This window comes from Aethalodelphis obliquidens, unplaced genomic scaffold (genome assembly GCF_003676395.1).
Source record: "Aethalodelphis obliquidens isolate GAN/ISIS:26980383/991018 unplaced genomic scaffold, ASM367639v1 scaffold2, whole genome shotgun sequence".
Classification (NCBI taxonomy): domain Eukaryota; kingdom Metazoa; phylum Chordata; class Mammalia; order Artiodactyla; family Delphinidae; genus Aethalodelphis; species Aethalodelphis obliquidens.
The window spans coordinates 65,518,384-65,543,476 of record NW_020837946.1 but is presented as its reverse complement, the minus strand read 5'-3'; the positions used below and the strand labels follow the sequence as shown (position 1 = coordinate 65,543,476).

The 25,093-nt window shown below is 34.6% G+C and overlaps 1 protein-coding gene across 7 annotated transcripts in view; it reads right to left on the bottom strand.

The window, feature by feature from the left end:
* Positions 1–1,739: 1,739 nt before the first annotated feature.
* Positions 1,740–25,093, bottom strand: part of SCN1A (sodium voltage-gated channel alpha subunit 1) — a 161,074-nt gene continuing 137,720 nt past the window's right edge. For 3 of the 7 annotated variants that reach the window (XM_027129279.1, XM_027129304.1, XM_027129300.1), the window contains exons 21-27: positions 23,987–24,109; positions 16,856–17,137; positions 14,092–14,145; positions 12,414–12,551; positions 8,988–9,092; positions 7,149–7,419; positions 1,740–4,982 (exon numbers count right to left, since the gene is read on the bottom strand). In XM_027129279.1, the coding sequence (XP_026985080.1) occupies positions 3,805–4,982; positions 7,149–7,419; positions 8,988–9,092; positions 12,414–12,551; positions 14,092–14,145; positions 16,856–17,137; positions 23,987–24,109 (2,151 nt within the window). In that variant the 3' untranslated portion in view covers positions 1,740–3,804. The remainder of the gene's footprint in view (positions 4,983–7,148; positions 7,420–8,987; positions 9,093–12,413; positions 12,552–14,091; positions 14,146–16,855; positions 17,138–23,986; positions 24,110–25,093) is intronic. The other 4 variants (XM_027129315.1, XM_027129325.1, XM_027129294.1 and 1 more) reach the window with 2 other exon arrangements.

Here is a 25,093-nt window from a genome sequence, read left to right as displayed (position 1 = left end):
TATAATGATAGCCCTCTGTTAGAGTATATAAGCAAAGGGCAAAATATCTTAGAGGGATAAATGACTCTTTTAAAAATAGAAGTATTTAGAGCAATGCTAAAAATTAACTAATCTGACCTTTTACTAAATACCTAGAAAACACCTTCTCTGTACAAAGTACTACAGAGGATGAAGTATTTAAGGCCAGTTTCTGCCAATCATACACTTTCTGGTGTGTGTGTTCTTGTGGCAAAAATTGGAGGAGGAGGGTGATGAGAGGAAGAAAACTGTATTTTAAACCACTGCTTCATGGCTAAGTGCCATACAAATGGAGCACAGTGGTGACCCTATGTCCTGCTTTGCCTAGGAGAGTCCTCATGTATGCCTATTGCTTTATTATAATTATTAATAGTCTCCTCCTTCACTCTCAAAACGGTCTGGGTGTGAACATATACATCAAAGTCCCACAGAAGTTCACAGGAGAGAAAATTCTCTTCCAGTAATAAGACATAAGAAAAATGTCACTGGATCCTGAAGGATGGGTTTGATTTCAGAGGTAGAAAGATAGATGAGGAAGTAGTCAAGGCTCATGTCTCATCGTTGCTTGCCTGTATTCTTCCAGTAACTTCTCAAATTATGACCCTGCTTTCTGTTTCCTTTTCCTTAAAGTCAGAATCTACTCTAGCAACTTCACTTCTACCTTTACTTCTTTTACAAATGTCTTAATGGTTCTTCGTCACCATTATGTTGTTATGTCATATGTTAAAGCCAAAGCGCCAACATGCACTTAGGGCCCTTTATTATCTGGCCCCTGCTTGCCCCTCCGTCAGTATCAATACCCATTGTTCACTGTAGCCATACTGAACTATTGTGAATGCTCTAAACATGCCATCCTGTTTCTGATTTTCATGTGTGTCTTTGGTCTTCATCATCATCAGGGCAAATACTTATATAGTAATTACCATAGGCTTGGAACTGTTGATCTGAAAGCTCTACTTGTATTAACTCATTTAATCCTCATACAAATTATTATTACCATTTTACAGATGACAAAATTGAGGCAAAGAGGGGCTAAGAAACTTCTCAAACTTTCAAAGTTGTTCAGCTAGTAAGCAGTACAGCTGATGTTTGAATCCAGGCAATCTGGCTGCAGAGTCTATACTTTTGACCACTTTTCTGTAATACTTCTGCTGTTTGGACTGCCCTATCCCTCTCATTCTTCAAACCCAGATCAGAGTTTACAGTTATAATTGTCCCTGAATCCGCCTGTAGAGTTACTCATTCGTTCCTCTATATATTCTGTAATTTGTACTTACTTCTTTTGCTGAGAAAGTCAACCTGGAGGAGCATGAAAAGTGGTTCTGGAGGAGCAAACAAAATACCCGACTCGCACATTGCAACTTTTACTATTTTAATACAGTTCTGAGGGATTCTCTTTGTAGCTCAAGTGGCCATCCACCATAGCTCTGGTTCCCATATCCTTCTTTTCCTTCTGGAGCCAACAGCTTATGCTCCAGCTTCAGTCCTTCCTCCTAACAGAGACCACATCCTACTGCTTGTAGCCCCCGGTACGTCACTTCCCCCAGCCCCATTCCTACCCCAGGTTTTCTTGCTGTCAGCCCGGGTATACGTGTGTGTGTGTGTGTGTGTGTGTGTGTGTGTGTGTGTGTTTAGCTCCCCTTCTCCCCCAATTTGTACAATAAAAACATCTTCATCTTGTTACACAACACCGTTAACTAAAAGTAACTGGGCAAACAATGAAATAAAAAATGTAATCTTTATTAGTTTTGCACATTTTTAATGTTGGTTAGCATCACTTAGGGTAATAGTAGCATTTTCCAGCATGCAGTTCACGAATACAGTTTAAGTAGTTTTAAGAAAAAGTGCCTATAGTTTGCTTCTGTAAGAAACACAAAATGTCCTGATATAACTGACTACGTAAGTTCACTACTCTCTGTTCTTCCAGGAAAAAAAAAAAGTTGTGAAACCCGCATTATATTTAGAGCAATCTAGAGCGGCATGACTCCAAAGAAATGAAAACATAAACAGAAGTTAGAAAAAAAGGACAAAAATGAAAAATAAGCACTATCTTCAATCAGTTAGTGTAGGAACTACCAAAAATGTAAATAAAAATTTATACCTTTTTCCAATTGCAAAGCATAATTTGGATGTGAGTTGTGAACCTATTTTTGCCCTTTAAAATTATGAAATAATCTAAAAGTAGCAAATGTAATAAAAAAGCAGAAATCTACAACTACCCCGTCTTGTTTTCATTTCTTATTTAGCAAATTTCTTCCCTGAAAAAGTACGGTGGACAGAAAGTAAGAAAGTGATTGTGATATCAACCTTAAGATAATTTCCTCTTCATATTTATGTACATAATGCTGAAAAATAAAATAAAATGACTTTTTACAGTACTTATATTTGCTTATAAAACTCTAAACACATTTTAACAGGTTAAGCGGTGCTTTTTTTTAAAACATGTCTGTACAGTCAGGCTATACAACATATGGGATCCACTTAAAATTTAAAAATAACCAAAAAGCTGTTAAAGTGCTGCAAACTATTGCTTAATGACTTAAAGAAATGAGATCTGTTGAGCAATTTCTTTGACTTTACCAGTGACATATGGTTTCTCATAAATGAGATTCTGAGCAGTGCGAGAAACCAGATACAGCAGCATGGTAATTAGAAACATGCATTCATAGCATCCAAGCTATCTATAATGGTACAGAATACATTATGTTACCTGTGTAAAGCTTGCACTCTACATTTCTTGTGGTACATATTTGATGCAATAAATACTGTGCTTAGGTCATTATTTCTTTGCTCAAACGTGCACCACCGGGTAAAATGACTATTTACATAATAAATAGCATTTCATTAACATATACATTGTCAACCTTGCTGCGCTGAAGATGGCTAAACAAAGTGCAGGATTAAGCAGAAATTTATAAAGCGTTCTTTTTGTCAATTCCGTCTTTAGGGGGGAAGCAATACTTATTCAGGTTTTTAAATACAAGAAACAGAAACATAACACTTATGACTCCAGACATTTGAGTGAAGTTTTCACCTGCTTAGATTTCATGGGCTATCCCCCCCAAAATGATATAGTTGGTCTAGGGGCTGGATTTGACAAGGTCAGCAAAGCACCTCCAATTTTCACCTAATTACCCCTCCCAGAAACATGGATGGAATTTAAGAACTCATTGTTTTCCTCGTGACTTTTTTCATGCATGATCTCTGAGTGTAGCATGCCCTCATGCAAACCACATCTCTGTGCAGATGGGAGGCCATGCAATTACCATAACCCCTGGTGGCATACCTGTTAGAGAGGTCCTTTAGTCTATTTCCCAACAGAAACCCCGTTTACAAAAATAGTCACATATAATAAACAACATATGGACTAAAAAAAAGATGAATCCACTAACAGATTTTGTAAAAATGTGACAAATGTGGCAGTCGAAATGCAAAGAGTGGATACAATTACTATACTAAAGTGTTTCATGTTAAACAACCCCCGAATTATAGGTTTGCACCCCTTTGAACTGGTCCCTACAGTCTGAGTAGCCATTTTGTCTCTTGTCTTCAGCAGTGTCAGCTGGTAGTGAGAACAGTAACCTCCTGTCGAGGTCATCTTCCCTTTTCAGAGTCACAGTTTTCCGACAAGGGGTCACTGTCTGATTGTAGGCACTGACCTTAAGTAGATTTGTGTAAAAACAGTCAGTTTGGCATTGACCTCCTAAAGGAGTCCTGTTGACCAGAATACATCACCTTCACAGGCTGTAAACAATTTGTCACCCAGTGATTTTGATTTATTTTTGTTTATTTCCCTTTGGCTTTCTCATCTTTGCCTTCTTGCTCGTGTTTTTCCACGATTGGCTTTGTTACCCGATCGTAGGAGGGCGGACAAGCTGCTGTGGACATGGTCAGATCAGTCTTTTCTGTAATTGAGTTTTCATTTATTCTGTCAATTACCATGTCTTCTTTTATAAGAAGATTAGCCCCACCTTTGATTTTATTTTTGTTATATGTAAATGAAGCTTGCTTTACAGTTCGCTTTAAAAGGTGGCGCCTGTATGCACGCTGAATAATAACAGCAGACACCTCCTCTTGTTTTCGTCTTAAAGTCGTAGTTATTGGCTGATAGGAAACCTTTGATGGGTTGGAAGCCATGAATCGCTCTTCCATCTGTATTCGGAGAGCATCCATCTCTCCACTCTCCCCCAGAACCCGCTTCGTAAAAGCAAATAAGATGTCAAGACAGTGGATCCGGTCCCCACTGACCATAGGCAGATCCATGGCAATGAGCTGGACTTTGTTCGGTTGTGGCAAATTGAGCGGAGGTTCAAGAGCAGCTGCAAACTGAGAGAGTTTTTCAAATTCCATGAACTGGGTGGCATTGGGATCAAACTTCTCCCAAACCTCGTAGAACATCTCAAAGTCATCCTCGCTCAGGGGCTCTGCACTTTCTTCAGTAGCAACACTGAAGTTCTCCAGGATGACAGCGATGTACATGTTCACCACGACCAGAAATGATATGATGATGTAACTGACAAAAAAGAAGATCCCCACAGATGGGTTCCCACAGTCTCCCTTAACTGAGCTGCCAGGGTTAACTTTATTAGGGTCACAATCGGGTGGTTTACTGTTGAGAATAGGTGCTAGCAATCCATCCCAGCCAGCAGAGGTGGTAATCTGGAACAGGCAGATCATGCTGTTGCCAAAGGTCTCGAAGTTGAACATGTCATCAATGCCAACCTCCCTCTTAACATAGGCGAAGTTGGACATCCCAAAGATGGCGTAGATGAACATGACCAGGAAGAGCAGGAGGCCGATGTTAAACAACGCAGGAAGGGACATCATCAAAGCAAAGAGCAGCGTGCGGATCCCCTTGGCCCCTTTGATCAGACGCAGGATTCGGCCAATCCTGGCAAGACGGATCACTCGGAACAGGGTAGGGGACACAAAATATTTCTCTATCAGCTCAGCCAGAAACATACCTATGGATAAAAGATCAGAGTATCAACCAGTGAAGAAGTTATCCATTAAAATAATACTTAAATTTCTGTTAAGGCTCCCAGGTAAAGTTCAGAGTACTGAAATTCAGTTATTTAATCTTCAATTTTATATACAGACAACACATACATATATTATAGATAAACCTTAATTTCGGCATTCAGCGTTAAATTCAACTCAGTATTTGCTGTGGACTAAATTCTGTCCACCCCCACCCCCCACCCACCCTACCACCAAATTCATACATTACAGCCCTAACCCCCCAAGGTGGTGGTATTTGGAGATAGGGCCTTTGGGAGATAATTAAATTTAGATGAGGCCATGAGGTTGGAGCCCTCATGATAGGATTAGTGCCCTTATGAGAAAAGGCAATAGAGAGATTGCTCTCTCTTTCTCCCTGCCACCTGAGGACACAGTGAGAAGACGGCCATCTACCAACCTAGAAGAGACCTCTCACCAGAAACCCATCATGTTGGCACCTTGACTTGGACTTGTGGCCTCCAGAACTCTGAGAAAATAAGTTTCTCTTGTTTAAGCCACCCAGTCTGTGGTAATTATTACGGCAGTCCAAGGTGACTATGACAATATTCAATTGAATAAGGATTTTATAGTACCTTTTGTCTTTGAGGGATATCTATAGACTAGTTTTAGCTTATACAAAATCCCAAGACTGAATCTAAAAAAACAAATTAAAAATTCTCAAGTCCATCTTAAGAGCAGTAGCCAACAGTATATGTACACGTTTATAAGAATTCAATGATTTTTTTCTGAAAATGCCAAATCATATATACCCTCTATTCAGTCCTTCCCCATCTAAAAGTATCTGCAGTTTTTAATGCTGATTTCATCTCTCCATGAACTTGATGCTTCCCTAAACTTCTACTATAATATTCATATATATATATATATATATATATATATAATACATATATATATGTATATATATGGTCTGGTGCATTTCTAAAAGGGTTTGAGCTGATGCTGTTTCTGGTTTCCTGTGTCTGACACTGGTCTCTCAGCTCTCTTCCTTAAAGCTTCTTTCTCCATTTGCCTTTAAAATAATGAAATAGTGATTGAGCTGAAAAGGATCTCAAGAAATTAAGTACCTTTGAGTTACACTACCTCATTCTGTAAAGAGTAAGTAAGCATGTGTGTGTGTGTGTGTGTGTGTGTGTGTGTGTGTGTGTGTGTATGAGTGAGAGAGAGGGAAAGAGAGAAAGAGAGGTGAATACAACTAAGTACCCTATCCACAACTAATTATACCACAGATTACTGTGGGAATCAAAGGCTACATACAACATATGAGTTGGATAGAAAATCAACTTCTTCAGAGGGAGGAATGGCATAAAATTCTGCCTAACGGAGGCACCCCCTATTGGATGGTAAAATATTGACCCAATCATATTATTATCTGGTTTAGGAAAGAATGAATACTTCAGGCCCACAGGCAGACTTCTTCACTTCACTGGAGCTAGAGTTGTATCTTGAATGAGATGAGCTATGGGTCACGTGACTTGTTTAACATTCCAGGCTTTGAAGTGTATGACTGATGAAATGATGTTCCATGCCACATCACTTCTTTTGTGCATCATTACTATAAATTTCAAGGTAATCTACAAAATATCCCATACCCTGCATTAAAGAACTTACCATCTGCAGTTGCTGACGTTTTGTTCATAGCTTTATTCTCTTTTCACTCTATGCTCTTCCTTATTTGCCACCAGCTTCCACTCCTGTATACATGCTAATGACTCTGTGTCTATGTCTCTGATGCACTGTCTCTCCTGAGTACCAGACTAAATTTCTAGTCCTCTCTTCAACAGAGCCATTTAGATATTGTATAGACTATTCAATCTCAACAAGTCAAAAACATTTCAATCTTAGTTAACAGCAGATTTCTAGTTCAAATCAATGAGACTTTGGTATATTGACAAATAATATACCTAGTCTAAGATGCACAGAATAGGATACAATACTCTATGCATAGCAGGAGCCTCATTTTGTAAGAAAGAGAAACACACCAGTATGACATACATCAAAATTTTCACAGTGGTTTTCTCTGAGTGATCAGATAACCTCTAATTTAAACTTGATTAGTCTAACTTTTACTCTTATTGAGCTGAACTTAAGAGACCTGAAATAATTCTTACCTACAATGGAGAGAATGACAACCACAAAATCAAAAATATTCCAGCCTATGGTAAAATAATAATGGCGGAGGGAGATGAGCTTCAGCACACATTCTCCAGTGAACAGCACAATGAACACCAGGTTGATACGTGACAAAATGCTAGTCACATATTCACTCTGATCGTCAGTTTCCACCATCATTGTGACCATGTTGAGACAGATGAGAATCATGATGCTTATGTCAAAAACTTGTCTGGTTACGAAGTCAAAGACCATTCCTTGAAATTTGTTCTGTAGAGAATCAGAAATGCTTTTAGCAACAGAGGTGTTTTCCTGTACACATTAGCTTCTACATAAGTATTTTCTGCACTAACTGACTGTCTAGTATTATACCTAGGAACCACTGGCCCTGAATTTTGTAAAAGATGGTTTATAGCACATTGTTCTTTAATTTAGTTACCTAAATTGCTATTTACCAAAATGTATTCCACAGAATAACAATCCCTTGTCAAAAGGGGATTTTTGATAAGAAACACTGCATACTATACGCTTCTCTGAGAGGCATAAAATGCATATTGATGTATTAAAATTACGAGAAGTTAAGAAACCTGCTTAATTTTGTTATACCAGAATTTCCCATGATCAGTTGGACCATGAAGCAGTTTCAAAATATAGTATCTAATAACATTCCACTTGCCTTATTCTCAAAGAATTGTTAGAGGGAACTTGTCATTTTCATGACACACCTATAACATTATGCATTTAAAGTCCATGTGTGGCAATACTGATGCTCTTCCACCAACCAGTCTTTGCTGACATTGTCACACACAGAATGCTGAGTGTACACAGGGATAATCAGGCCAGAATGACATTCCTTATGCTTTGATGTCACAAATTCATGTCCCTTGTCACTGATCTATGGTTCTGCTCCCTGGTTCTGCCACTGTCATTCACTACAGGCCATTGTCTGGCCCATTTCCCTAGGCCACTGAGGAACTTTGAGGACATCGTCTATCTTACATTTTTCCTACACATAGTTGACTCATTTTCACTTCCAGTGTTAAGGCTTAACAGAGGACAGTATATGTTTTTCATCATTCTCAAGAAGGCAAGTGTTGGCTAGCACAATATGAATATTCACTAGCATTTTATTCCCTAAAGCACCTCAGGAGTTTTAACCTCACAGGTCATCATCATAAAAATCAGTACAATGTGGGATAAGGCTCCTCCATTTCATGGCAGTTGTCTCATTGGTTCATCATGGAAACATGACATTGGGTTATTTATCATCATGAATTGTACTTATTGACTCTGACTTCTGTAGACATTAGTAATTTCTAACTTTATAGCCTTATATATGAATGTTAGATACTAGAAGTCTTTCCTTCTCCAAAACAACTGGTACCTCTAATGAAAAATAAAATGGAAGTAAGGTGTTATTTCACTCAACAATTCATCAACTTGTTAATCTATCAGAAAACTGCATGTTTTTTAACCCCATCCAAGATTACTCTTCTAACATTCTTGAGTTATATGATCAAATTCCTTGTGCATATCACACTGCCTGTGTGTCCTTTGCCATTTTTTTTTTTTTGCTTTTCCATTTTGTTTGGATTCTAGTTGTATAATTCTAAATGGCTTGAAGATAAGGGTGCATTTTCTGTTTCTTCTTTTTCCTTTTGGTCTCTCCCTTTAAAAAATAATTTTTACCATTACCGTAAAGGGTATGAATTAATGATGCTCTAAAAGTGGGAGAAATCTTTGCTGCTCGAAACGTTAGCTGCTATCTCTTCTGTGAGAAAACCCATGCTAGTTTTGTTTTTATATTTTTTCCCCCCATATCATTTGATATTTCTTACCCCTGGTCGAGGTATAGGCTTTTGAGGCTTTTTTGATCCTAATTTTTTCATTGCATTATAGTATTTCTTCTGTTCTTCTGTCATAAAGATGTCTTGACCTCCAAAGTATAGAAAAGAAAAATCAAAACTGGTTAAAACTGTGTCCCTTTGTACATAGTTTTTTAATATTAAACTTAAAATAGGAAAGGGACAGTTAAAAAAGGAAATGCAAAATTCAACCAATTAGCATAATTATACCTGGGATTTTAAATTTGAAAAATTAAAACTAATTTTTAGATACTATAATCTTATTTATTGCCCACAATCATCCAAAATTGACTTTATTGTTTTCACTAATATTTTATGGAGGAAAAATTCCCAGAATCTGAGAGGTTAAGTATTTTACCCAAGACCGTAAACTCAGGAAGTAGTACAATTTGATTCACTGAGACACTAAATACATGGTTCCTTTCACCACACACACTGCCTTTCAGAAGGTAAAGACAACGATTTTCTTATTCATATGTAGCAAAGAGTTAGAGTAGGTATATTGCATGATGGTTTAGAGTTACTCACAAAAAGCCACTTTCACTCTGCCAAGAACTGGAGCAAAAGGATGGAAAGGAAACTGGCCAAGTCAGTAGATGACTTAGGGGAAAAGTCAGAGGTCATACGTATGGCAGGTATGTGATATGATAGGCCAGTAGGTACAGAGGATTAGACCTCAGGCTAATAAGTGAAACGAAATAGCTTGGTAATGACAACGGAGTAATATCAGTAATAATAAAGGGGGCTAAGGGACAGAAATGATCCATAAGTGAAAGAGTCTCATCCAATGAAAGCACTCATATAATAAGAAAACAGACTGAGCAAGTGAGATGAAGGATCAGTACACAAAGGAAGAAAAATAAATGGCAAAAATAAAGGCCTCAAAAACATATTCAAACCCACTAGTCATAAAAGACATGAAAATTAAATACAATTTTCATTTTTCAAATATCAAGTACCAAAAAACAGAGAGAATGTTTGATGCCAGTGAAACAGCAGTGGCCTGAGCACATCTATATGCTTTTTCTTTTTTTTTAACATCTATACTGGAGTATAATTGCTTTACAATGGTGTGTTGATTTCTGCTTTATAACAAAGTGAATCAGTTATACATATACATATGTTCCCATATCTCTTCCCTCTTGCGTCTCCCTCCCACCCTCCCTATCCCACCCCTCTAGGTGGTCACAAAGCACCGAGCTGATCACCCTGTGCTATGCGGCTGCTTCCCACTAGCTATCTATTTTACGTTGGGTAGTGTACATATGTCCATGCCACTCTCTCACTTTGTCACAGATTACCCTTCCCCCCCCCATATCCTCAAGTCCATTCTCTAGTAGGTGTGTGTCTTTATTCCCGTCTTACCCCTAGGTTCTTCATGACCCTGTTTTTTTTCTTAGATTCCATATATATGTGTTAGCATACTGTATTTGTTTTTCTCTTTCTGACTTACTTCACTCTGTACAACAGACTCTAGGTCCATCCACCTCACTAAAAATAACTCAATTTCGTTTCTTTTTATGGCTGAATAATATTCCATTGTATATATGTGTCACATCTTCTTTATCCATTCATCTGATGATGGACACTTAGGTTGATTCCATGTCCTGGCTATTGTAAAAAATGCTGCAGTGAACATTGTGGTACATGACTCTTCTGGAATTATGGTTTTCTCAGGGTATATGCCCAGTAGTGGGATTGCTGGGTCGTATGGTAATTCTATTTTTAGTTTTTTAAGGAAGCTCCATACTGTTCTCCACAGTGGCTGTATCAATTTACATTCCCACCAACACTGCAAGAGTGTTCCCTTTTCTCCACACCCTCTCCAGCATTTATTGTTTCTAGATTTTTTGATGATGGCCATTCTGACTGGTGTGAGATGATATCTCATTGTAGTTTGGATTTGCATTTCTCTAATGATTAATGATGTTGAGCATTCTTTCATGTTCTCGTTGGCAATCTGTATATCTTCTTTGGAGAAATGTCTATTTAGGTCTTCTGCCCATTTTTGGATTGGGTTGTTTGTTTTTTTGATATTGAGCTGCATGAGCTGTTTGTAAATTTTGGAGATTAATCCTTTGTCAGTTGCTACATTTGCAAATATTTTCTCTCATTCTGAGGGTTGTCTTTTGGTCTTGTTTATGGTTTCCTCTGCTGTGCAAAAGCTTTTAAGTTTCATTAGGTCCCATTTGTTTCTTTTTGTTTTTATTTCCATTTCTCTAGGAGGTGGGTCAAAAAGGATCTTGCTGTGATTTCTGTCGTACTGTTCTGCCTATGTTTTCCTCTAAGAGTTTGATAGTGTCTGGCCTTACATTTAGGTCTTTAATCCATTTTGAGTTTATTTTTGTGTATGGTGTTAGGGAGGATTCTAATTTCATACTTTTACATGTACCTGTCCAGTTTTCCCAGCACCACTTATTGGGAGTATGAGTGGGCATGTTACCTGGGGAAAGCAAAACACTTTACTCTTGGAATTTATCTTAAAGAAATCATTAAAGGCTCAAATTTTTTCAGCACAAAGACTTTTGACCAGGCACTACTTAAATTATTAAAGATTAGAAACAACCTAAATCATCAATCTATTGGAAAATGGTTAAGAAAATTATGTTAATATGTATATGAAGACTTAACAAAATGGGAAAATACTTATGTTAACTCAAAAAAATTTATAATTATAGACCAAATAATTTCAATAACAAGGATATGTGTAGAAAAAGTTTGAACAGAAAAACATAAAATGTGAATAGTGGTTACTCCTGAGTAATGATATTTCTTCACTTTCTGTGTTTTTGACAATATGCATATATAACTGGGATGATAAGATGGGCTTCATAAGTGATAATAATTAATAAAGAACTGTTCAATTCAAGGCTGGAACTGATAGTTTGTAATTAACATCAGGGAGAATGAAGTGGGAATACATAAAACGAGCCATAAAAGAATTAAAAAATGTGAAAAGAAACACTAGAAGAAGCTTACCTCTCATGCCTAATTTACTGCAAAGATTTTAAACGTTTTTGCTGGAAAATATATTTCAAGGAGGTAAGTTGTAAAGATAAAACAACAGGTTGACTCTGGGAAACAGGTGTATGCCTGGGTTCTCTTCTAGTTCTTTTTTTTAATTATTCTTTTTCAAAAGAAAAAATGTGGTACCTGAGTATTTTTTCTTTAAAGAGGAGAGAGATTTTGTGAACCTATGCACAGGAGAATGGAATACACTCCTTCTTGGCTTTTTATACCACGAAAGACATGGGCAGTGAATGGCAGAGGGGGAGGATGCAAAAATAGATTTTAATATATAATCCCATTTGGTTTCTGAGTTAAAGTACTCATTTGGTGTTGAAAACCCTTCAAATAATTTATTACCTCAGTGGGAGAGAAAATATTAGAAATACTTATCTTCTTCTTTTGCTGGTTGAAATTATCTATGATGACACCAATAAACAGGTTCAAGGTGAAGAAGGACCCAAAGATGATGAAAATAACAAAGTAAAGATACATGTATAGACTTTCCTCATACTTAGGCTGGAGTTCCACCTACAAAAGGAGAATATTTTGTAAGATATTACAATACATTTGATGCTGGTAGTCACTGGTGTTTTTCATGAGAATAGAAAAGAAAATTTCTAGTAACACTTAAGCAGTACTTTTCTTTATTTCCTCTAAATCAGCTACCTCTAAAAAATAAATCTCTGAAATTAGCCTTTAGGATAATTTTTTATGTGAAAAACAGAGTGTTCTCATGTGAAAAATACAGTATGATGATTTTGAAATGTATTTTTTTCTAACTATAAATACAACTAATATCTTGCCATTTGGACAGTAGTGTACTAAATTTGGGAATTTTTAAGGTATTGCATTTTAATAATTTAAAAATTAATAGCGAAAAAAATTTTACATCAGTAAATATGCATAGACTATTTCAATGATTATTTTAGAAATAATCATTCCTGATGCATGAATTTATTTAGCAAATAAGAATTGAGTTACTTATTTTGATGTTTGGCATCCTGCCTATAACATTATAACATTCATTGAATTTTTCAGATTGAGTAGACATAATTGGACATGCTATCTGCTAAATCCTCAACTGATAATTTAATCTCTAGATTGTACTCATAATAAATAAGCATTTGAGCTTTTACTTAGCACTTAGTAAAGAGGTAAAGGAGTCACTATAGATAGTGCCCTAATAGATTCATGTCCTCCTAAAGATAACAGAGTTAAAAACCAACCAAACGCACAAAACAAACACAATAAGTAACAAAGTGAAATAACTCATCTCTGGAGGATATCAAGAAAGTACTCAACATAAAACTAAAGCCACTTATGGGAAATGCACATCAAGAAAGATAAAAGTGTGCTTATCAGATCAGTTTAAAGATTCCAGGGGTAAAGTTCATTCTTCATGATTATAGAAGATGGGACTTCAGAATGGAAAGATAAAGAGAAAATACTAAATTTTATAAATTTTGAAGAGCAGAGTTGGAATGAGCATGGATTTCAGTTCTCTTCTTGAAGCCTGAAAAAGACTATTGTAGGATAAATCAAAAAAGTAGGTCTTAGGTGATAGAAACTTAAAGGAAACTGTTGATCACAGAAATGATAACAGTCTCTGTAAAGGCTCCAGTAAATTTATGGATGCTATAATCATATAAAAGAATGGATTTTAAAGTGACTATTACAGAAATCTAATTCTGCCTAGACAACATCCCTAACTTGTCTAATGTGGAGGGTAAACTACTGATGGTAACCATGTATTTCTTCACATTTGCTCCAGCATGCCAATATTATTATTGATTATATAATTGGTAGATAAAAAGGAAACAAAATAGAAAAATAGTTAATAGATGGATATTTGTTAGTTATTAAATATACTCATGTGTTACATTAGTTTGACTTCCATTTTGATATATCTTACTAAGATCTTTCTGATAAATATTTGAGTATTAACTTGAGTCATACTTTTCCCTTTTTAAAAATTCATTGTAGAATCATTCCATTTAGCTGATATGCTCTGTTAATTTTAGTGCCTAATCAATACTGTGAAAAGACTTAGGATGTAAAGAATACTTACATTTCTGGAATCAACTGCTGCATACATTATATCCATCCATCCCTTAAATGTGGCCTATTAAAAAGGACATGCATGTTTTACTTTGGAGTAAAAATAATTCAGACCTGATGTTTAATAAATATTCTTCCTGATATATTTCTTTAAAAGGAACATTTTTAAAAGACATCTCGAAACAAATTTTACATGGATTTTGGACCAACAATATCTCAGTAAGTCTCTTCATTTCTAGACCATATAATAAACAGAATGGTCATTTGATATATCTTCCTGCTTGATAACCAACTCACAAATACTTCTCAGTTCTTTTTTTTTTATTATTTTTTAACATCTTTATTGGCGTATAATTGCTTTACAATGGTGTGTTAGTTTCTGCTTTATAACAAAGTGAATAAGTTATACATATACATATGTTCCCATATCTCTTCCCTCTTGCGTCTCCCTCCCTTCCAATCATGCAATATAAAGTGCTATCAAGATTTGGCGGAATACTTTTAGAAAGCTTTACAAATGCCAACACATTTGGCAATGTTTGTAGCAGCAAAACAACTACAACTTAGACCTGACGATCATCCACTAAAATCTATCTACAAGGTGACAAAGCGACTGAAAGTTTATGATTTCTCTTGATTGTAACACTCTAAGGATCATACAGGTATACAAAAAGTCAGTTGCAACTAACATTTTAAAAATTTTAAAGCATAACATCTAGAAATAATCCTATATTCCACTTTCTTCTCTGTAACTTTTTAAAATAATACTCCTTTTTTTTTTTTTTTTCTGTTCGTTTGTTTTGTTTTGTTTTTGGGGGTTTTTTTTGGCCATGCCACATGGCATGTGGGATATTAGTTCCCCAACCAGGGATTGAACCCTCGCCACCCGCGTTGGAAGCGCGGAGTCTTAACCACTGGACCGCCAGGGAGTCCCTCTTTGTAATTTTTGATGAGAGTGAGTTAATTTGGGTAAGAAAAGTGAAAAATAGTACACTTGGTATTCCAAGTGTAATAGCTTACAGTAATTTGTTACTTGCCCTAGGACATGAATATTGAGCCCTACGGGCCTGAGAGGATTATTCCTTAGTGAGCAAATCTAGCAAGAAGATTTCAGCATCTGTATCTCAACACATCTTTGTTTTTATAACACTAACACTTGTGAAGTGGTAGATGTCATGGGAAGAAAGCCAAGTAAGGGTGGTTGTGATGGCAGTGAAGAGAAAGTAAAGTTTCTTAGCTAGAAAATAGAACTTATTTGTGTATCAAAGAGGGAAATGTTGAATGTGTCAATGGCTGAGGTCAATGATAGAACAAGTTCATCACACACTAGGTACAGGAACAGAAAAAAGTGATTCAAGGAACCATTTCAATGAATTGCTAATCAACAGAGAGATGATTCTGTATAAAGCCAAGAATAAATCAGTACTTCAGTAGCAGAATTTATTTAATGGCTTCATGCAGGATCTTTACCCCTTGTTTAGCATTTTAAGGGACTGCTTGAAATTTTCAATTTTTCTTTCTCAATTTTATGGAGGAAGTGATATAAATTAGTGATATTTACAAGTGTGGTTATTAGTTAAGCGTTAGGATAAGGGCCCAAGGAAATATCATCATGTGTCTACGCTAATATTTAAAGAAATCATACTTGCCAGATTATAAAAATCTCTATTTTAATTGCATAAGCGTTCAGAGTAAGTCAGAAACATCTACAAGAGAAATAAGAATTTCTAACAAGAAGGTGGAAAGAACTTGTAAAATAATCACAGTACTGACACCTCTGAAAGAGATGCACGAGGATTTTGACCAGTCCAGGTTTGTTTGCTTAATCTCCTGGCTGAACAACTGAAAACACAACCCTGGTGAAACAAAATAGATTTCTTCCCTAAAGACTCTGCAGAACCACAGGAAAGAACTTACGCAGTTTTTTTTTTTTTTAAGATGAGTTTTCAGTGGCCAAAATAGAACAGTATTTTTACAATGTTTTTCAAACGACCTAGACTGTTTTTACCCACTGCTCTCTTGCGATGCAGCTGCAGTCAGAAGCAGCATCAAATGAAAATGTTTAAGAGGCCACCATCTTTTACATTTTTATAAATTGTGAACTATGTTTCAGGCTTAAAGACCCAGTAGTGAAAACATCAATATTTAGAGAAAAAAAAAAAAGACTTAAGTAATTGTACTGAAGGACATTTGGGGTGAGACAACAGCTGCTTGTGTTTGATTTCTGTGTCTGAGTGTTACCTGGTATTATTTCATTTTGCTATGAGGATCTAAACCTAAAACCTAAATATCATTCCCCAATCTTCAATCCAAATGATACAATTCAGTAGCAGTTAATTTAATTCCCACCAATTTGTTACAATCCAATCAGGTGTGTTAAGGGTGTATGTTTGCGGGGAGGGGGTGATCCATCAGTGAAACAAGCTTTCCAATTGCAATAGGAAAAATAATAGCAAATTTATTGATTTATTAATCAACTTGTTCACATGGGAAGAGAGAGTAATATGAGAAGAAAAAAAGACCTTTGGAAAGAACTAAAATACCTGGCCACTATCAACTAAAATACCTGGCCACTATCAACTACGTCTGCACTGTTTAAATATACTGACACTTCCACCCATCTGGGCTCATGAACTTGTACTAATAAACCAAAATTAGAAAAAAGGAAATACGTTATAAAATTTCTTCTTAGTAACTAAATAATAGCTGTATATCATTACTTTGTTATTATTCCAAACAATAAACACATTTCAGAGAAAAGAGTGTTCACTTACAACTTGAAGCAAAGAGAGATACCCAAATCCTACATTATCAAAGTTTACTTTCACATTTTTCCATCGGGCAGTCTCATTTCTTTCTATTAGTATTAGGCAATCAGAATGATTATTCACTTCGCTGATGTCAAACATGTCACCAGTTGTGGTGTTAACACAGTGGTAGAATTTGCCAGCAAACAAATTTACGCCCATGATGCTGAAAATTAGCCAGAATATAAGACAAACCAGAAGCACATTCATGATGGATGGAATTGCTCCTAAAAGGGCATTCACAACCACCTAATACACAAATGGAAAAAAAGAAAAGTCAGAATTCTTGTTGGTTAAAAGAAAAGACATTCCCCTAGTAATCTTTAGTCATTCTTTTTTTTTTTTTTTACTATCAAGATTATTCTAAGATATTTAAAAGCAAAGTAAAAATGTCTTAAAATGAAATACATTCTTTCATAAGCAATACATTTAGGGAAATGAATTTAGATAATATATCAAAGATAAAAAAGATTTTAAAAAGAGAGGAGAAGTACTGAAAAGTTAAAGGGAAAACAAAATCAGAGGAATTTGCTGTCAGATGAAGTCAGAAAAGTTTTTATTAGAAAAAGTAAGAATTCCTAACAGAGAAAATTAACTCATTAAAAAAGGCAGTATATTAAAGAATGAAACTAAAATGTTGGGACAAGAGTTGATTTGATTGATATATTTTACTAAACTAAAAATTCAGATGTATAAATATAAAAAATTATTAAATACCTAATATAATTTTGTCCTTAATTATTCATGCATTGCTATGACTAATAATAATTTTTGCATAAGAAGCAAGACAATTTAGCATTATGTATTTCATTAGATCATCACATCGTTTATTTCAAGCTCCAGTCATATCAGTTGTTTCATTTACTGAGTTTAATTTGATAAACTTATTTTAAATGAAACATAGTAGAAATCAGTTTCTTAGGAAAATAAGAAAAGGAGGGATGCCATTTTTGGGATGATAGCTCCTAAATCTGATGTGATTATATCAAGTTCTGTGCTAAATAATTAGCTACTTTTTTTTTTAATGGAAGCATTTTTGCCCCTCTTATCTTTATTCCTGGACCACAAATTAAAACTCTGAGTTTTTAGCAACACTGTAGGGAGGACTGTCCTTGCTTCCTTCTCTACAGTTCCCATTGGAGATGCACATGAGTAGCTAAGAGAGAGATAAACACAGGCCCTAAAATGCTCCTAAGTGGCAGATGATGCCTCAGACTTGAACATTCATAGCTAAGTTGAATTCTACCTGTGTACCTCTATGATTCTTGTCGATCTGAAAGTGGGCCAAAGGCAATAATAAAACCATTAATGACAAAGAGGGGAATGAGAATGAAAAAGTGAAGTCAGTTGAATTATCTAGGCAGATCCAGATGATGTGAGCTATGCAGCCTACCAAGCTGACACATGGTACCTCACCTTTATCTCATGTGGCCGTCTGCATTAAGACAACTGAATGAATAAGTCTTTATTTTATACTTTACTTTAAATGTGTGGATACACTTAGATTTCTTTGGATTCAAGATATGAAAGCTGAAATCAAGTTATTATTTATTTCCCTCCTTTTCCAAACATTTTGCCTACCAGCCAGATTAAAAAGCTTTTTCTACTGTGTATACACAAAGCACATGTTAAAATGCATATTTTTTTTGTTTGTTTTTTTTTTACCTACAACACCCAATTTAGCCCATGAGCAGAACACTGGCTACCTACACCTATTTCTTGAATTCTTTTCCCATCAATCTGTAGGTCTCACACTTTTTTCTTCCAAACCTTTCTCACCTCTATCACTTCTCCATTTTCATGATCGCCACCCTAGTTCTGACATCTGTTAGTACATACTTGTACCATTTTCAGAGTCTTCCAATTTCCTCCTTCCTTTCATTCATATAAGATGAATTCATCTCCGACTCTCATTTAAAATTATTTAATGGCTTCCCACTGATTATCAAACATCTTCCTTACCTTGATGTTCAAATCACTTCTCAATCTGCATTTCTAGTTTTAACTTCCCTAGCCACCTAGCCTTCACGCCAATCCAACTAATGTAATTACCATGTGCTAATAACATTACCAGAGAACTGAGATGCCCTTTCCTTTGAAATTCCGTGTCCACTACCTCCCCTTCTGAAACACTCTCCTCACAAGCTGTAGTTCAAGCAGCACTTCTGTCATGGAGCCTCACTTCACCTCTCAGTTTAGCCTCCAAAAGAGAGATGAGTGTTTCCTCTTTTGAATTCAAAAATCAGAATTCCAGCACTGGACAGGACTATAGAGATACTTTACTACTGCATTCTCATTTGGCAAATGAGAAGAATGAGCTAAGCTAGGTTAAGTTCAGAATGTAGACTAGAAATGGCATCTAGTGCTTCTTCTACTCGACCTCACTAATTTTCCTTAGAGTCACTCGTACTTATCCGGTACCCAGATTGCTCTGTGTTAGAGTTAATGAATGGCATTCCCATAATCTTGACAGATGGTAGCCTTTTTTTTTTTTTTTAATTTAAGATGAAAAAATATATTTGTGAATTCTCCAAGGCTTTGAGTGCCTTGAATACAGGAATATAGCAGGTGCTTTGAATACAGGACTACAAAAATGGTGATTGAATGAATGAATGAAGTAAAGGTTAGCTTAGCATTTATTGATCAAAATATAATTTTTAAATGCTATTTCTGGATATGGGATGAGAATAAAGAGCTGAACACAAAATAATTTGGGGTTAGCTAATAAATCTGAGGGGTTTCTTTTGAAACTGGGGATTGGATTTGCACTAAAATTAACTCTATGTAATTCATGATATAAGCAGCAGTGCCTTTCAAGGAACATTTACAATGGTTGGCATACATTTGGCCCAGAGAAAACGTTTATTTTTATGAAGATAAAAGGATTTACTATACAAAGGTCCATTCATATTTAAAATCTCATTAAATTAGGCAATGAAGGATGAGAGAAAGGATTGTCTTTTCCCAAGAGCCCCAAGCCCTTCCTTGGTTCAGCACAGAGGGAGGGGTATTAACTCCTTTCTGGCTCTAGGGAACTGCAGTAATTGGTTCCCAGGTGGTGAAGGCACTAGACAGAACTGGACTAAACAAGTTGGAAAGAACAAATTGAAGTTTCAGGCTGCATAAAAGGAGGTTCTAAGAAAGGAACTATCTTAATGAATCAATACTAGAGGTTGCTTCTCACAAATGTTTTGCAAAACATCATCAAAATAGAATTTCTGTATTCTAGCACACAACTCACTCCTACAGAAACTCTTTCTGTTTCTGGTTCATTATCTGCTTTTTAAGTAAATCAACATGAAATGAGGGATTGACAATTAAATATGCAAATTAATGTTGAGAATTTTGATACATGCAGAAATGTCCTCTTGTCTGAATGAACTGTCTTTGAACTTCAAATCAATACTACTCATGGATTGCAATGTTTCTTTAATCAAAATACTGAAAAACTATGTGAATAAAAATCAAAAGTAGGCAAAGTAGAAATCACACATTTTAAAGTATGAAGAAGAGTAATAGTATCTTTTTTAAATCTAATGTCTGCATTTGTGTTATGGGATTTAATTACGGTAATTATTTTTGAAAGATATGTTACATTAATTATCCAAACAAAAATTCCAACTTTTTCTCTCCCTCAAAAATAAAAACTGTCCTCCTTGCACATTATTCCCAAACTTTAAGAATAAACAAAATGTAGATTCATTTTTATTTATGTTTTCACTATGATATTTTCTAAGATACTAAAAGGTTAGTTGGGAGTGACGTAGTCTACGAAGTAAGTTTATGCATTAAATTCTATTTTAATACACATAATAAGATGTTTTATTTCTAGGTGGGTGTTGTAGTCTGTATAATTCAAATAAGTGGGTCCTTTCATATTTACTTTATTTAAAACACAAATCACATGTGCTTACTCAACTCTATCTTAATATATTTTTGCTTTGTTACATTTGAAAAATAACCCCTATAAACTTACACTTAATAAAGCATGAGAATGATCACACAATCAATACCAGTTTTATGAAACCTGGAATACTGCACCCTAGCATCTGCTCACACATGTCAACAGGCAAGGAAGCCACTGCCGGTATCTTGATGTCAATTTTCAGGCCCCGGAACAAAGTAGAAAATAGCAAGTGTTCTTTTAAATGCCTCAAACAGCATCATCATCTTGATAAGTTAAAAACTTCACGCAACCATTCTAAACCAGGGTCCCCCACCCTCACCAATCAGATAATCTCCCCATAAATGGATAACTCAGTATACACACATCTGAATCATATTGAGTGAAACTTAATAAAGATATCAGCAGTTGAGGTTCAAATCCACAGAGTGTAAATTCACAAAAGGTATTTTTCTCAAAAGAAAATTTAAGACAATTGAAAATAGGGGATTAGAATGTAAATACTGTATTTTCCTTACTGTGGTGTGATAGTACCCTTCCCAAGCCCTCCCTCATCCCACTAACACAAAGTCACAGTGAAAGGATGAAAGGAAGCAAAAGGGGTAATACAGTACCCATAATAAAGGGCTGAGGGGCGGAACCAGCGCTCCACCCCATCCAAGTTGGAGCAAGATTATCCTATATAAAATAGAAATATATAGTTTGTTATTAGTTAGAAATCTGATATGACAGAACATTTGGTGTTACTTTTTGTATATGATGCTCTCTGTCTGTTTACCTATCAATCAAGGCTTGAGTTCTTTTGAAAAAGAAGGTATTTAAGATTTCCTAGACAAGGAAATTAAAAATACAAAATTTATTTTACTTAAGTTATCCATGACATCAATTCACTCAGTTCAATTTTACAAGTTGAAAATTTGGACTGGAAATTTGAAATACAATAAATGTTTCAAAGCTGTCAGCCAGAAATGTGCATAGAACATGCAAAACATAAAGGGCAGAGTGATGATAATTTATTTCTTACTTTCTAACTTCTTATCAAGCACTGTACAACATGCTTTATTTGGTAATGTTGCACTAAAGCACATGCTTTGAAGAAGTGACAAAACAAAAATAAAATGAGCCTGATTTACGCTTTCACATAGCTATTGTGATTTTATGCTGCTAGGGAAAAGAATAAAATGAGAGTTTCTGAATATATTCAAAGCTAACTTCCCAATTATAATCATCATTATTATTTCCATCCTCACCATCATCCATGATTATATTGTTTACAAAGTCAAAAATTCCAAATACCAGAAACAAAGAAACAAAAATAGAATCAATAATCAGGTTATTTTGTCTCTACAATGCCAAATACATGTTGAAATCATCAGCCATTTTAGGGTTGTATATATGCTGTCATTAAGAGGCAAGGACCATATTCATAAATCTGACAATTTAAACGATTAGTTCATCTCCTATCAGCATCTATAAGGATTTTGTTTTGAAAACTCCAAGTTTCAAAAATTAGCCTCTCCTTATAATATAAAAAGCATTATTGATCAAAATTATAGATAAGGTTATTTCTGTAAAAATTAAAGGCCCACAGGGTCAATACTGTTATGGAAATAATGTGTTAAATATGAAAATATCCGGCCATTTGACTCATGGATTTAATAAACTTCCAAAAGGTCTAATTTGAAATAATTACAACAGCTCCAAATGTTTAGCATTGTTCAGATTTCGAAAACTTTTCGAACGTATTACTTTGATTCAGCAGAATCAATCAAATGTTTTCAAAAAAAATCAAAAAATGTTTAAGTAGAATGTATAAAAATTATATTTTTCTCCAGAACTGAAACTACCAGTCTAAAACAAAAGTGACATTTTAATTGGAAAATAAACTTAATTTTCACATATCCTGAAGAGAATTTCCAATAACATTTTAGTAAGCTTTGAGGATCTCTGTGAGAAATAAAATAAGACCGTATTATATTGTGTTAAATTGTTTCTAGTGAGGAAACATTTTTTATATATGTTAGGGAAATTGCAGAAGTCTTCAATTGAAGATTTCATAAGATAGTCTTATGTTCTTAAAAGGTGACATTTATAATAAATTTTATTTTAGAAGAACACATAAGGCTATCAACAAACTAGAAAATGCAAATGCAAGTCTGCAATACAGCTTTGTTTCTATAAACATAACGAAATCTTAGGCAGCAAAAGACCAATGATTTTTCTGTTGGAATCACACTTAGTTCAGCAGCTTTGTTTTAGTAAAAGGAAATTTGATTAAAACAAAGAAACTAAATTTTTATGTTATACATCTTATAGATTAATGCTTCATATTTTTAAAAAGGCATGGAAAATAACAAGTCAATAATGACAAATTTTTTAACCTGTTATGAATCATAGGGAATGCTGTAGTATTTCCTTAAAAGGAGTAATATAAAATTTTCTGTGACTCATATAAATGATAGTTATGGTTAATTTATGAATCATCTATGGTAATGAGTCAAAATTATATTTTCTATTATGTTATAAAAGTTTAAATTCATTTTCATGAAAAATTGTGTAGATTTATATATAATCTTTAAGGTGATACTGCTATTTATATAAATTAAGAAGATTAATGTAGTTATAAATTGAAGCTATATTAACATAACAAAAAACTTCTAAAATTCAGTTAATATTTAATATCTACCCTTGAATACATTCAAATAACGCAAACTTTGGCATTGTACAGACACAATTTTGACAATTAAAAATTTTTTTCCTTTACACTTACATTTAGGCACATGTATGATTCATATTGTTTTCAATAAAACTCATTAAGTACAGCTTAGACCACCACAAATGAGAAGCACATGATGTAGAATTCACTTTAGTTGATTATTATCATCATCATTACACATAGTACTTTAATAGCGCATCTGTTTTTTTTGTGTACAGGTTTGTAAGGAAACTCCCAAAATGGATTAGGAAATAAAGTCATTTTAATGAGCACGGCAGATAAATGATATTATATCATTTCAAGGGAGGCCTAAGTTCTCTTGCATATCACCTAGAAGTAAATATGCAACAGATAAAAGGAAAAAGTAGCAATTTGCAAGGATTTGCCATTCCTTTTGCATGCATGAGTTTTCCTTTTTTAAATTTACTTTAATAATTTTGGCTCTACACAATACTTCAGGTTCTTTCATTTTCCTTACCCTCATCCCTTCAAAACGTGATAAGGCTCTTAGAGGTCTCAGAGCTCTTAGTGTCCTGAGAGATTTGATGGCGCCAAGTTCTGAGTAACCCAAGGCATTTGCTGTTAAACTGACCAATGAAACCTGCACACACACAAAAGTAAATAAATAGAATCATTGTCATTCAATTTGTAGTTACTATGTAATACAATAATTACAATTAAAAATAATTTATTTTATTGAAGTATAGTTATTTACAACATTGTGGTAATTACAATTTTTGTTTATAATTCCTCAGAAGATGAGTGGCGACATATTTTCAGTAAACCTTTAAAAATTTTAAAGAAATATTTTTAGTTGCATGCAAAGAAAGTAGCTTTCATGATGTTAATTAAAAACTAGTTGAATAAAAAAATTAAATGTCATGTGATTTAGTAATTACTCAGTTAGTTAGAAAACCTAAATAAAAATTGATTTTAAAAAGGAAGAAGTCCAGGTATAGGAAAATGTCATTATTATTCTTCCTTTATTTTATTAAGTTGCTGCTGAATTTAGGGCTTTGCCAATGGTTACTAATAAAATATAAAAACTGCTATTGTACCAGAAAAAGCAAGAAATATCTATCCTGTGTTGGTATTTTCAACTAATTATAATTGATACCCACAGAAATTAATGCGCTGTCGTATTAATTTTGAGGTTGATTTTTTGAAGAGGAATTTTTGTTGTCTTGCTAATACTTTGTGTTTTCACTTATCTAAAGTTTATTCCTATGTAAATAATGTAACTTAAAAGTAATTCCATCATGAAACTTACTCAAAATTTTTATACTAATCTAGAGCTTCTGCCATGGTACTTGGCCCAAAATCGCCAGTCAATAAATGTTTACCAAATAAAGAAATAAATAAACTAACTTCATCTGCATGAAATATGCAACTAAAACTAAGAAATAAAAATTTTAGATCTGTAATTCTCTAAATAAAGACCAAAACTCTGTATCCAGAGTTAGAATTTCTTTGGTTTGAGAATAGCTGGTATTGGATAGTTCCAAATACACTGGATACTATTTTTGCAAAATTTTCTATGTTTAAGTGTATTAAGTTGGCTTATGTTTAATATGCTTTTTAGTTT